The sequence below is a fragment of the Lagopus muta genome, chromosome 5, assembly GCF_023343835.1.
Source record: "Lagopus muta isolate bLagMut1 chromosome 5, bLagMut1 primary, whole genome shotgun sequence".
NCBI lineage: Eukaryota > Metazoa > Chordata > Aves > Galliformes > Phasianidae > Lagopus > Lagopus muta.
The window spans coordinates 46,044,735-46,058,119 of record NC_064437.1 but is presented as its reverse complement, the minus strand read 5'-3'; the positions used below and the strand labels follow the sequence as shown (position 1 = coordinate 46,058,119).

The 13,385-nt window shown below is 44.3% G+C and overlaps 1 protein-coding gene across 4 annotated transcripts in view; it reads left to right on the top strand.

Annotated features, from left to right (window-relative positions):
- The window catches only part of ZSWIM8 (zinc finger SWIM-type containing 8), a 65,051-nt gene extending 51,716 nt beyond the window's left edge, over positions 1-13,335 (top strand). For 3 of the 4 annotated variants that reach the window (XM_048945533.1, XM_048945537.1, XM_048945535.1), the window contains 8 exons: positions 119-408; positions 848-1,071; positions 1,358-1,840; positions 2,432-2,600; positions 4,337-4,510; positions 5,830-5,949; positions 6,878-7,056; positions 8,248-13,335. In XM_048945533.1, the coding sequence (XP_048801490.1) occupies positions 119-408; positions 848-1,071; positions 1,358-1,840; positions 2,432-2,600; positions 4,337-4,510; positions 5,830-5,949; positions 6,878-7,056; positions 8,248-8,451 (1,843 nt within the window). In that variant the 3' untranslated portion in view covers positions 8,452-13,335. The remainder of the gene's footprint in view (positions 1-118; positions 409-847; positions 1,072-1,357; positions 1,841-2,431; positions 2,601-4,336; positions 4,511-5,829; positions 5,950-6,877; positions 7,057-8,247) is intronic. The other variant, XM_048945534.1, reaches the window with a different exon arrangement.
- The last annotated feature ends 50 nt before the right edge of the window (positions 13,336-13,385 follow it).

Genomic DNA, 13,385 nt, shown 5'->3' with positions numbered 1-13,385 from the left:
ATACTTTCCTGGGAGAGTTTCTTTGTTTTCTGTGGACCCTAAAGATAAGAACTTTGCACCTGAGTTAGAGAACTTGGAGTACCATTGCTCTCTGAAAATTTTCTCTTGTTTTCTTTAGGTATAAAGGGAGGCGGCTGGAAAGCCACGCTCCTCATGTCCCAAACCAGCCTTCAGAGGCAGCTGCCCACTTCTACTTTGAATTGGCCAAGACAGTCCTTATCAAAGCAGGTGGAAACAGCAGTACCTCCATCTTCACCCACCCTTCCTCCAGTGGTGGACACCAGGGACCACACCGCAACCTTCACCTCTGCGCCTTTGAGATTGGGCTGTATGCACTAGGGCTGCACAACTTTGTGTCTCCCAACTGGCTCTCTCGAACTTACTCCTCCCATGTCTCCTGGATCACAGGTTACAACAGAACGTAATTGGGAGGCTGGCTTTGGGGCAGGAAAGGGCAGGGGGTGAGCTAATTCCCAAAGCTGATGATGCTGTGGCAGCCATGTAAAGCACAGATGGCAGCAGCACAGGCTAAGCACTAGTGACTTGTGCAGTTTTGTTTCAGTTCTGAAGAGCCTTAGACTCTTTCAAGTTCATCTCACTGCCTCGCATACATCTTTAGCTTAATTTTAATAATGATACCTTCACTCACTGCTTCCTTATCAAGGGCTCTTCCCTGTTCTGTGTTTTGAGAAGAAGAGCATTTTATTTGATTTGCAGCCTAAGGTGAGCAACAGTACTCTGTTGCATAACTGAAGAAAGTGATGAGTGCACCCCCTGTTGAGGGAAAGCTGGCAGGAACTTCTGTGGGCATGGTCAGTAGTGTGAGAGTCTTCTCTTTTACTCTTAGGGCAGGCCATGGAGATTGGTAGTGCAGCCCTGAACATCTTAGTGGAGTGTTGGGATGGACATCTGACCCCCCCAGAGGTGGCATCATTGGCAGACAGAGCCTCACGGGCCAGAGACTCCAACATGGTGAGGGCAGCTGCTGAACTGGCACTCAGCTGCCTGCCCCACGCCCATGCCCTGAATCCAAATGAGATCCAGAGGGCTCTGGTGCAGTGCAAGGAACAGGTGAGTGTTGAATGGGGGCTAACAGGCTGGTTTCCAGCATCAGGGACGTACTGTTACTTATGGGATTGGCACCTGTCTGCTACAGAACAGCTCTTAGTCTCAGTTCTGTAGGTTTGTCTTTTGTGAATAGCTCTGGCTATTCTGCTGCACAGTTGTGATCTAGCTGCTCCCAAATAGCTTCGTTCATTTTAGAGTGCCTTATAACTTTTCTTCTGTTGTAATTTGTGTTCTTGTGTTCCTGTTTCTTCATTAGTCACTTGTTTGTTTTTTTCTCCTCTGCCTTCAGGACAATCTGATGCTGGAAAAGGCCTGTATGGCAGTAGAAGAGGCAGCCAAGGGAGGTGGCGTTTACCCAGAAGTTCTCTTTGAAGTAGCTCACCAGTGGTACTGGCTTTATGAACAGATTGTTGGTGGGACTCCAGCCCAGAGAGAAGGTGCCACTGGCTGCAGTGCCGGTGGTGCACGGGCTGCGTCAGAAGCAGCACGTGGGTTGACAGACAACCGGGTGACCACTGAGCCAACCACCGTAACAGTGGCAGCTGCAGTAACCGCAGCAGCAACGGTCGTGCCAGTAATCTCTATGGGGTCAACCATGTACCAGCAGCATACGATGGCAGGACCGGCAATGGCGCACACACACACGCAGGGCCTCCACCCTTACACCACCCTTCAGACTCACATTCCCTGTAATCCCCAGTATATTGGACACACTATCCAGCACATGCCACGTCCAGCTGTCTTCCCAGTGCCTGGCTCAGCATACCCACAGGTGAGTCTTGTCTGCAGCTCACTCATTTACAGAAATTTTGTGTAACTGCTTCCAGAGGGAGTATGTCTAGCTGGGGGGAGCGTGGGGCTCTCCCTAGCTGTTTGGCTGTGTTTTGAGATTGGCGTATGTATTCTCTTACTGGTTTGCGATGCCTGCTTTGGCTCTCCAGCTCAGCTTCTCATCTGATAAAGAGCCTTCTGTAGGTGCATGTAAAGTCTTGAAAGAATATGAAAGATATTAGTAGGTTTTAATTTTTATTACACAGTAGTTTTTCAGAACACACACTATGACAGAAGCCTTGTTATCTTGAAACTAAATAGAAAGTACAAAGGGAAAATTAAAGGTTATTTTAGCCTCTATTTGTGAAAGTTCTTGGAATGTTTTTGTGCAAAGTAATCAGATTTAAATGGAGGAGGAACAAGCAGTTGTAGTAGTCATGTGGTGCAAAATAGTTACTGGGCTGCTTCTTGCTATGCTTCCTCTTTGTAATTGGACTTCCGCTGCTTTTGAGGCTAGTGTGGGGGCATCGTATTTCGGACTTGGAAATGGTGAGATACAGTAGGCATGACCGTTATTTGTTGTCTATTTTAGAGTGTCCATCCAGCATTCATAGGAGCGCAGTACCCCTATTCGGTAACAACACCATCATTGGCAGCTACTGCAGTGTCGTTCCCTGGTGTGCCAGTTCCATCCATGACACAGATAGCAGTGCATCCCTACCACAGTGAAACTGGACTATCACTGTCTTCCAATGTAGCGAGTAAGTGTTACAGCCCTGCATTGTGCGTAGCGTACGTTTGCTACTGTGTCTCCTAGCTGTACTCCCCCAAGCCCTTCTCCTTACCTACATCACTTGGGACAAGGGTTCTTGCCCTGAACTCTGACCAAATCCACCACTGCCTAAAGATACGCCTGCTCAGTGGTACTGAGATTTGTAATGAGGCCTTATTTACCTAGTGGAGCTTTAACTGATGTCTGGATAAATGTACAGCATTGAGATTATTTTCAACTCTCAGACTTCAATTCCATGGACCTCCTGGTCTTCTGACCTCTAACTTACTTGAAGTTTTAGCCCTCAGTGTCCATTCCTTAGGACAAGATGAGCACAAACGATCTTGAGCAGACTTGTGATTCTTTTGGGAGAGCATGCAAGGAGAAGACAGTAGCACTGATGGATATTTTTCCCACCCTAAGAAGTTGGAGGCATCCAGTACCTGAAATGTGGAACTTCTGTAGGGAGGGCGGATGCTGTGGCAGAATCACATCAATAGTGGTCTGAATGAGTGCTTACATGTTGTGCTGGGGCTAGAACAGTGGTGAAGACCCTTCAAGCAGCATGCAGCATTGGAATTGCTGATGCTGACTGAGTTCTTAACTGAACTGTTAATTCATGCTGGAGCATTTAAAATAACAAAAGGAAAAAACAACCCCACCCTTTCCAGTTGCCATTGTTTAAGGCTTTCAGAAACTTCTACTTTCAGTTCTTAAAATAGTGTCTTGCTGTTCCTGAAGAACATAGCCACATGGTGACAACTGAGCTTTGGCAACAATTCAGTTAATTCTTGTGGGTTGTTCTCCTTGGCCAAATGTCAAATGTAGCATGGATTTTCCCCACTTTGTGGGTCGTTTGGCACTTTGTGTCTCCTTGGCTGAGGAGGTTAGACAGATCTGTCCTGGGAGGCGTATTGTTCTCAGATATACAACTATTCACTAGGAAACATTGAAAAATAATAAAAAAAATCCTCTCCATGCATTTCTTGAGAAGCAAAGATTAACTTGAGTCCCTTGTCAGAATACAGCTTAGTGACTTAATTTTAACTGCTGTCAAAATGTACAAGCTTATGTGACATAATGTAATGGATTTTTCTGTAATTTTCCTTAAATTTGTCTGTATTGTTCAGTATCTGAAGGGGAGAGAATCTTCTGAAGTTTCCTTGCAGTTTTTACTGTAGATACCTGCTGCCAAGGTGTACAGGAGAAGTTCTTCATGAGGGTCAGCTGGCAGCTAGCCTCTAGTAACTCTATTCCCACATAGTATCTTGATGGTGTCATAACTTAGAGCTGGAGGAACCTTGCAACGTTGGACTTCCTGTGAGAAAATATTGTTCCTGTTGGGTGATTTGTTTTCTCAGCAGTTTCTCACCAGATGTTGATGGGCACATTCACATACATGAATAAGAAATCAGAACCAGACATCATTTAGTAACTGCAAAGACTTCTGAGTCAATACATGTATTTAACATGTGAAACACATGTCATGTGCATACCCATGGTATACAGCAGAAGAGATGGGCAAGCATCTGATCAACTTGCTTAGGTCCTGCTTGCAAACAAAATAGAGACATTTTTAGCTCATTGTATTTTACTTGCAAGTCTGTGTTTTTGGGTTTTTGTATTGTTTTACTTAGGGTAAGAGAGCAATACGTGAGCCCAAAGAAAACTTCTCTTAGGCTTTGGTTGGTGAGTCCTAATGCTGCTGTTTTGCTTTCTTTTCAGTAGGAAGTGTCCATGCAGGATCAACGTTCCCAGCGATTCAAGGGGCTTCCTTGACATCTCTGTCCTCACAGCCCAACTCCCTTGTTACAGGGGGGTTTCCCGCCGAGGATGAGCAGCACAGTCAGCCTGTGAGCCCCCAGGGTTTGCACTACCTCCACTCCGCATACCAAGTTGGTAAGGATGGCCAAGTGGGTTTCTGTGGCCCCCTGGAGAAGGATTCAGGGCAGGGCTACAGGTTTTTACTGTTTGGCAACTTGCTGCTGCACTTGTTGAGGAGGATGATATCCTAGCTACATGGGGAAAGCCAATTCATGGTCTTAAATAGAGGTTGAAATGTTGAGAGCTATGGGAGTAAAAGGTAAAGTTAAGTGGGTTAGTATTGGAAAGAGGCTTGCCCTTCGACCAGTGTTTTTTGGAGAAGTCTGGATAGAGCTCTGTGGAGGTGTCTGTGAAAAGAAGTTTAGTTCCTGCTGCTCGTGGGTGGTGCAGGCACACCTCTTTTAACAATACCAGTTAAGTCTTCACATGCACAGAGGCATGTTCCCTGTGCCTCTTCCACCAAGCTGTTGAAGACTGACAAGAAGTGTGTGTGTGTAATTAGTATTCCTTTTTCAGTTACACTAGTTAAGAGGAGAGTCTGTGCCTGAAATTACCATTGTGCAAGAATGTCAGTCCTGGTGTCTGTGCTTGAGCACAGGCTGCAGTAAGCTATTTGTATATAGTGAGAGCCCAGCAAAGCAGGTACTTGGAGAGGGAGGAGGGGCCCTGCTAAGATCAGAGGAGCCATTGCAGGGCAACAAAGGAAGAGAAACGGCAAGAAACTGAAGACCGTATGGAGATTGCCTGAGTTTTTTTGTTAAAGCTAGAGAAGAAAGTAACTTGTCCAGTCAGGAAGGGGTGCGGATGTTCATAGGAAGCATCACAGGGGTAAGTAGTAAGCCATGGAAGGCATTTTGATAGCTTGAAAAAAAGACAGGAAGATGAAGGAAGAGGGTCTGGAAGATCAAAAGAGACTTTTTGCATTACATGGCTCCCGTTAGTATTTTAAAACTGTTTAAATTGGAGAATTTGTTTGAAGAGCTGCTAGTGGAATTAGGGAAAAGTCTGCAAATTGATGCTACTGCTGCTTGCTGTTGGCCTGTTGTCTTTGCAGCTAAGTAGTTTGATTTAGGTAGCCTCGCTTGCAAAATGTGAAGCTGTTTTTTTTTTCAGGACATTTTTTATCGGTCTTTAGGACTTGATCCTGCTGTAGATCTAGCAGTGTCTCTATGCAGCTCTAGTGGCATGTGATGGCTGTACAGATTTCCCAGTCTGGAGCAGATCCAGCTGCTTCCTTTGGTGACAGCCTCCGACATGGGCCTTTTGTTTCTCTGTGGAGTTTGCAGTTAGGCAATTTTCTGCCGTTGAAAGGTGGGCCAATGAGGTAGTGTTGAGGTGAATGAAGTACTACAGAGCAGAAGTGATGCTTGACTCTGGCTGCCCCTCTCTTACAGGGATGCTGGCTCTGGAGATGCTTGGCCGAAGAACTCAGAGCGATCATCCCAACAACTTCTCCCGCAGTCCACCCTATACAGAGGATGTAAAATGGCTCCTTGGATTGGCTGCAAAGCTAGGTAAGGCTCAGAGCAGTGCTTCAGCAGAAATCCACTTTCTGGGATTTGGAATATGGAGGGTGGGGGGAAAGCTCTTCTAAGAGTGAAACTTCAAAGCCTGGGTGGGTCTGGTTCCTGATCTCATTTCTGAGAGTTTTTCGAAAGATCCCTGCTGCTCTTTCATCCAGGCAGTTGTTCCATTTCTGGGCTCTCTAAGCTGTTGAATTTTAAGGCACTTAAAGTGCATGGGATTGGACAGAGCTCAGACCTTCCATTCTGTAATAGTAACTTTTTTCCTTTCCACTAGTTTGTAAATATTTCTTTCTTCTTTGTGGGTGTTTATTCTTTCTACAAAGACCTTTTATAGGAATAGGTGCTCAGACCACCAAGTGTTTGGGTTTTTTTGTTGTTTTCTTTTAGTTACACTTTGATCTTGAGTCTTTTTTGTCATCTCATTTTTTAGTTCTTTCACCAGTAGCAAGAGCTTAAAAACAACTCTGCAAACAGCCTACCTGGTGGCATGACTTCTGCTACTGCTAGCAGAGCTCCTCTGTGGCGGGGGAAGCCTTACTTTCCTTCCAGTATCCAGAAGACATGGGTGCTGGGCCTGCAGCTGCTTCCTAGATGAGCAGGCAGGAAGCAGTGGGAGGAGGTGTGGTGTATTCTCGTCTCTATAGTTTCCCTGTCCCATCAGTTTTCTTTCATATCCCTTTTAAAGACAGGTGAACAGGAAATATCACTGACTGAGGTAGTACCTAGTCTCTCCTCAGACTTGATGAATTTGTCAGAATAACTGCTTGTCCTTGTAAGTTTGCTGGACTCTTCCCGAAGCTGGAGGATATGTAACACTGAGAGAAAGATGCTGTAAGTCCAGGTTCTTCCTGGAAGACACCTAATTTCTTGAATGTCTTTCACCTTAATGCTGTTGTTCTGACTTCCTCCTGTGCAGGTGTAAACTACGTGCATCAGTTTTGTGTCGGTGCAGCCAAGGGAGTGCTGAACCCTTTTGTGCTTCAGGATATCATCATGGAAGCTCTACAGAGGCTCAACCCTGCACATGTGCACAACCATCTGCGCACCCCAGCCTTCCACCAGCTGGTGCAGAGGTGCCAGCAGGTCTACTTGCAGGTAACACGTGGTGTGTCTTCCTGCCTGCCATTGCCTGCCCTGTAGGTATTGCCTGTGTGTGCATGTGTAAAGAGGGGAAGAGCCTTTAATATCACAAACTGAACTGGTCCATTGCCTGATGCACAAGGGATATGGGATAGGCATTGCCTGCCTGCGTGAAGGCTGCATACGAAAGACTGCATTGTGCTCATTCTTCTAAAACCTCTTGCCTCTGGTGCTCACTATACAGGATGGAAATGTTTTGTGGTCCCTATCCTCTTTCTTCCTCACTCTAAATGTTAACCCATGCTTTTAACTTCTGTACTGTTTCTTTGCTATGTTTTCAAGCCATTTGTCCACCTGTCTTTCTGGCCTTTTTATTTTCTTCTTATTTGTAGTCCCTCTCTGCCTCGTAACAAAGTCTTTGCACGACTGGTTAATGTGTCAGTGCTGGCATTTATAGTGGGAGTGGCTTGGTCACCCAATACAGATGAGATGTCTCAGGATTTATTGAAAACAGGACAGGTGTGTTTCTGTGAGCCAACTGCCTGTTTCTTAGAACAGTATAAGCAGGATACCCCTTGAGTGCTGCTCTTGAATAAGTGACCAAAAGGGTGATTCTGTAAACATACTGTCCAGGTTGGGTTAACTGTCCCATCACTTGTATGATTCTGGGAAATGACAGCTTCTTTATTTGAGCTGTTTTTTTTGAGCTCCGCGAGAGAAACAGATTTCTTGAAGTCTGGACTTTTAGGTTTGGGGCCTTAGTTGAGGGAAGTACTGATGGGAAGAGAAGTGTGCCAGCCCTAGAGATACGTTGTAGCAACTCAGTGCAGGTCTTACTCCCACCATACCCCTTAGTGAAGATGATGTCCATGAACATGCTGGGTCCCTGTGTACAACCTGCAGAATGAACAGTGCGAGGGTTTGATGCTAGTGCTTGATAGAGAAGGGCTCTGGTGACCCTTTTGCTCTGTGCTATGCTGCTGTCTGGTGTTCACAATGGAGAGAACACCTGCAGATACTGGCAGTTGCCCGGGCCTGCTTTTTGAGCTGTCCTTTGTCCGTGCCTCTGAATCCTGGGACCTCTCCTGGGGCAGCAGAATCATGTGATGTATCACTACTGAAGCTCGAGTCCTGCTAGAAGGGTTTCTCACCAGCATGAAGATGGTGAGCAAAATACCTGAAGGCTTTTTTCCTGTTTCCATCCAGTACATCCATTACCGGCTGATCCACCTCGCTCCAGCTGACTACGATGATTTTGTGAATGCCATCCGCAGCGCCAGAAGCGCCTTCTGCCTGACTCCCGTGGGCATGATGCAGTTTAATGATATTCTCCAGAACCTGAAGCGCGGCAAGCAGACAAAGGATCTGTGGCAAAGGGTCTCTCTGGAAATGACCACCTTCTCACCGTGACAGCAGGTGGAGCTCCACACAACCCTTTGCTCCGCGTAGTTGTAGTTCCATTTACACCATCCTTCCTTCTGGTGTCTTTTTTTTAATTTTAGTTTTAACTTGCTGGAAACCACTGATCTGATGTATTTATACCATGACATTCCTCTCCAGCACTGTTGCGTGTTGGTGCCCTGCTTTGCTCGCTCTTCCTCCACCTTCCCAGTGAGCTGCGGGCTTCAGAAGCATCAGGAAATGAGAAGGAAGTTGAGCTGGCTGCCCTGTGGTGTAGTCACTGCTTTTTTCCCTGAGCCCCTGGAGACTGTCCTGCGAGCAGTTGCAGGGTGATTGCGCATGTGTTTGAGGGGTGGGGGAGTCTGTCTTAAATATTTATTTTGGCATTTATAAATATGTAAACTTTTTTTTAATGTACGGGCTTCTCTTACTCCACATACCATCTCCTGTCGGGAGAAGCTGGGACTGCTGTGCACAGTCAGTGCTCCCTTCATTCCTTTCAGCATCTTCCTGCTGAGAGAAGCTGAGACTGGAGTAGCAGGGCCAGGGCCACCTCTGCAGCTTTCTGCAGCAGCTGCTGAGGGCAGAGGCTGGAGCTTGGGCAAGATCCAAGACTGCCTGGAGCTGCCTGGTGACTGCCAGAAGTGCTTGGGCTCTTTCTCAAGTGTCCCTCGCTGGACACTGCTGGCTCTTAGGACGTTTTGATCCTGGTCGTTTGGAGTTGTACAATCATGTTTCTTTTGGCTGGGGTATTACTCTCCTGTAATCAGTTTCTTATCCCTTGTCTCTTCTCGTTTCCTGATTAAACACTCGTTTTCTTAGACTGACTCTCTCTTCTCTCTGCTATGATGTTGACATTCTGATGGAACTGGCCAGCTGTGTGTCAGTGGGAGCTCCTGTGAGTGCTGTAGATAGTCTAAGGCTCACTGGGAAATAGCAGCTAGAACGAGGTAGGTGGCCAGAGCTTTTGTACAAGCAGTGATCCAGAAGTTTCTTGTCTGGTTGTGCTCTGTGGATGTCATACCTCTGCAGGGGCTGAGGACTGCACTGACTGGATGGCTGATGGGTGTGAGCAGAGCTGGTGGAAAGCCTGGGGCATCCCAGTGCAGTTTCTACGCTTATGCTGGCCACCGGGTTCCTCTTGTGCTTTGGAAAGCACAAGGGATACCATGTGATAATGTGTTTCTTTGGATTTCCAGAGCTTTGTGCAAAACCAGAGCTGCTCACAATTGATGTAATTGCTAAAGGATGTGCAGTCTGGTCCTGTGAGTTGTGAGAACTGTTTGGACTACCCAATTTTTATGTTGCAGAAAATTAATTTTAGGAAGCTTTTATTTTTATACCAAGGAAATTTAAAAGGCTAATGCCATCTGGAAGCATACAAGCACAAAATTTTCTTCTTTTTTTTTTTAATGCCATAATTAGAGGTTTGATGTATGTTAAGAATCTTAATGTCTCAATAGTAATATATTTTGTTACTTACTTGGGTTTAGCCAATGACAATAGGGAGGTTTCAGTTTTTGCAAGCTAAAAGTGTATGTTTGTTTAATATTTTCAATGACGTTCATAAGAAATAAATTAACTCAAAAGCATAGGACAAAGTGCATGAGCATACTCCTTCGGTCTGACTTCTGTGTGCTGCACAGGCCAAGGAGCATCACTAAGTTTCTCTTAGTTCTGACTGTGCAACAGGAACTATTTAAAGTTCTCCTTGCAGCCCTTTGTATACCTCCACCATGTGTTCTGCTCTCTGGTTACGTGCTAATTATAAATGCCAGTGTGCGTAAGAATGTGTGAAGTTATGTGGTTTTTAAGTTAACTCTGGATTGGTTGTGAGCTGCCTGTTATTGAGAAGTCCAGGCCTCACCTCTGGCCTTCCTAGAGCACTTTGTGCCCTTTAGTGCTCACATGTTCAGGGCTGGGAAAGGAGCTTGTAGGAAAAAATGAGTGTTTTCTAATGAAGTTTAATCTTTTCCTTTCCGTTGTTTATGGAGAACAATTAAGGGTAGAGGAGAGAGTGTCTTCTAGAAGGAAAGAAGCAGAGGGAAATGGGCAAGAAAGCTGAATGTTTTCAATACCAGAACAGACCCTGTATGAGTTGTCTTTAGCAGCTGTGGGGCCCAATCAGAGGAAGAACCAGGGAATCTCACCTCAGACTGATGTCAACTGAACAAGCAGCTCAGTGGTCTGAGGCACAGGTCAGTAGTTTTGCAAGTTTCCAGTCTTACCTCTGAAAACTAGAGCACTCAGGGAGCTGTGTGGAGGGGCTGCCTTATAGTTTATTCAGACTGATCAGAACGTTTCTATATCTGGGATCTCTGGATCCATTAATCTCTTGTAGTTCCTGAGCCATGGAAATATATCTGAACAAGGACAGGAAGAGTGAGAAAGGGTACGTTTTTTCCTGCTACATGCCTGGAAGGTGCTTGAGGTAATCTTTCTTTTATAAGAGATGATGGTGATCAAAGAAGCATGAGTTTACCGTAAGTTAGAAAAATTAAAATCCTGTGCAGCTGTCTCAGTTTTGTCACTGTTCCAGACATGGGGAAAGTACTCAGATCTATAGATTGTACTTCTTCATGTGTTCTGTATTCACAGTGATTTTCTCTGACTTGCTACATTTATTTCCTCATGTGACCACAGGAAATATGTTTCTTCCCTGAAGAAGTTAATGGCCATTTAGTATCTTTTCCACTTGTATACATGTGGTCTTATAAATAAAGCTGTTTCTAGGACAGCAGTGTATTTAAACTTAATCTTTTGATTCCTGCATAGTTTCTCAGTCTGTAGAGGTGGTCATATCTTTAGTGAAGTTGATAAATGTGCCAAAATAACATCTGGATTCTTGGCTATTTGGGTCATCAGGAGGAATGGTTTGATTTAGCTCTTATGCAGTGGATAAAATAAAAGCTTTAGTCATTGCTTGGAACACATCTCTTGATACAGATGCAGCCTGTTTCTGTAAAAATCAGGCACATCAGCCTCTGTGAGGGCCTGCTTTGCTTCTCCCCTCCATAGGGAAATATGTAGGACATATTCACCTACAACCATCTTTCTTGCCTGTGAAGGTTTTCCTTTTGGAAGTCCTTTCCAGGACTATGAGACAGAAGGACATTATCTGCCTTTGGACTTCAGCATCTTTCCAGCCAGTGAACCATGAGAATTGTCATCTGATGCATAACGAGCCTAACAGCTAGGGCTAGAGTTAGCTGAAAAGTGTGTTTCTTTCTAATGTTTGTTTACCCTCATTAGTATTTATTTGGGATATGTATTTTCCTTCTCTGAGGAAACCCTGAGAGAAGCACCCTTGTAGGGGCACACTGAACCTAAACTGTTTGCATTTTTTTGGTGGTGGGAGTTTGGTTTTTAATCAAGCTTAGCACATTTAGAACAGGCTTGGCCACTGCTACATGGTGCTAGAGGGCACTGAAGAGTTTTGCAAGAGCAGCGTGCGCAGAAATGGAGTAAGCAAGGTCTGTGTCTGTGAAATTTAATACATCCTCGTATAAATAAGTTAGCTGAAATGTGACATAAGTGTTTTTCTAAGTAATAGAGAAGTAGTTTTCTATAAGACTTTGGTTGGTTCTTGGTTTTGTTTCACTTGTCCAGGAATCCAAAAAATGGCACAGTGTTAAAATGATGTTTCCAGGGTGCACTTGGGAGATGCATCACAAAAGCATAAAGGTGTCGATGACTACAACAGTATTGATGGCTTTTTTTTTTTTTTTTTTAAATCTGAACTGAAAAATTAAAAATGCAAGTTAGGGTAGCAGAACTTAACTATTAAAATATATACATATTTTTTATGACTACAACTGCTGTATGACTTTGCTTTTAATCCATCCCTAGTGATAGAATGAACTGCTCTCAATTAACAGTTTATTTAGAATTTTTTGGTTTTTCTCTGTGCCCTAATTAGAGCTTCATATGATGTGATTATGGTAAAATAACAACAGGGAGTCTTTCTTAATATTACCATTTTTGTTTACTACCTCTCCTCTCACTCCTCAGCACAATTTAAAAGTGGATTTTGATCTTCATTCTACTTCCTGCTCACATTTTGCTTGGGGGCAGGGTGGTCAATAGCTCCTGTCAAAGAGCATCATTATTCTGTGAGAACTGCAAGTGCAGTCTGGGGATATTCTGTGCTAGGGTTTCAGTTTGAGCCTACCATGAGTTAAAGCTTTTTCTCAGGGCTAACTGCCAAATACAAGCTTTGTGAGCTGTCACAAGGTAACTCCACTGCTGTATATTGTTAATTGTTGGTATAACAACAGTGTCTGTGCTTGTAAGCAATTGTTTTCTTGTTGATGTTGCCTGTTTGCAGTTATAGAGTAACTACTTAATGCTGTACAGTCTGCACTGCACAATAACTCTGTTGCCACTAAGGACATGATGAACTATTAAGGAATTGGGGGGAGAAATGCTAGCAATGCATTAAAATCTATTATATATAGTAATTTGCACAGAGTTGGATTGGTCTTCCATAACTTTCTCTTATTTCATACTTCAGTTTGTCTTGTTTAAGTCAACTGGGAGTACATAATTGTTAGGAATGCTGGGGCTGTATGGGCAGCAGTTGTGCAAACCTTACTGTCAACACATTGCTATAAATCTTGATGTGCACCTTTTCCAATACTTGGCTTGGCAGGGTTCTGAGAACAGTCTGATTTATGATCCTTTGTTGTTACTGCAAAGTAAACTTGAGCTGGATTTCAGCCTGCTAATGCAGTGTCAGAATTACAGACATATGGTTTGCAAGCATTTTGGAGAGACTAGAGATGTCAATAAAGTGATATGGACGACAATGAGGAGGATTTGAATCTTGGAAGGAAAATGCTCTTTAAAGCTAAAAACAGATTGAATAGATCAATAAATTATTTCTACATATTCCACTAGAGCACTGGAGATTAAAGTGTCAGGGATACATTGTTGGTTTTGCC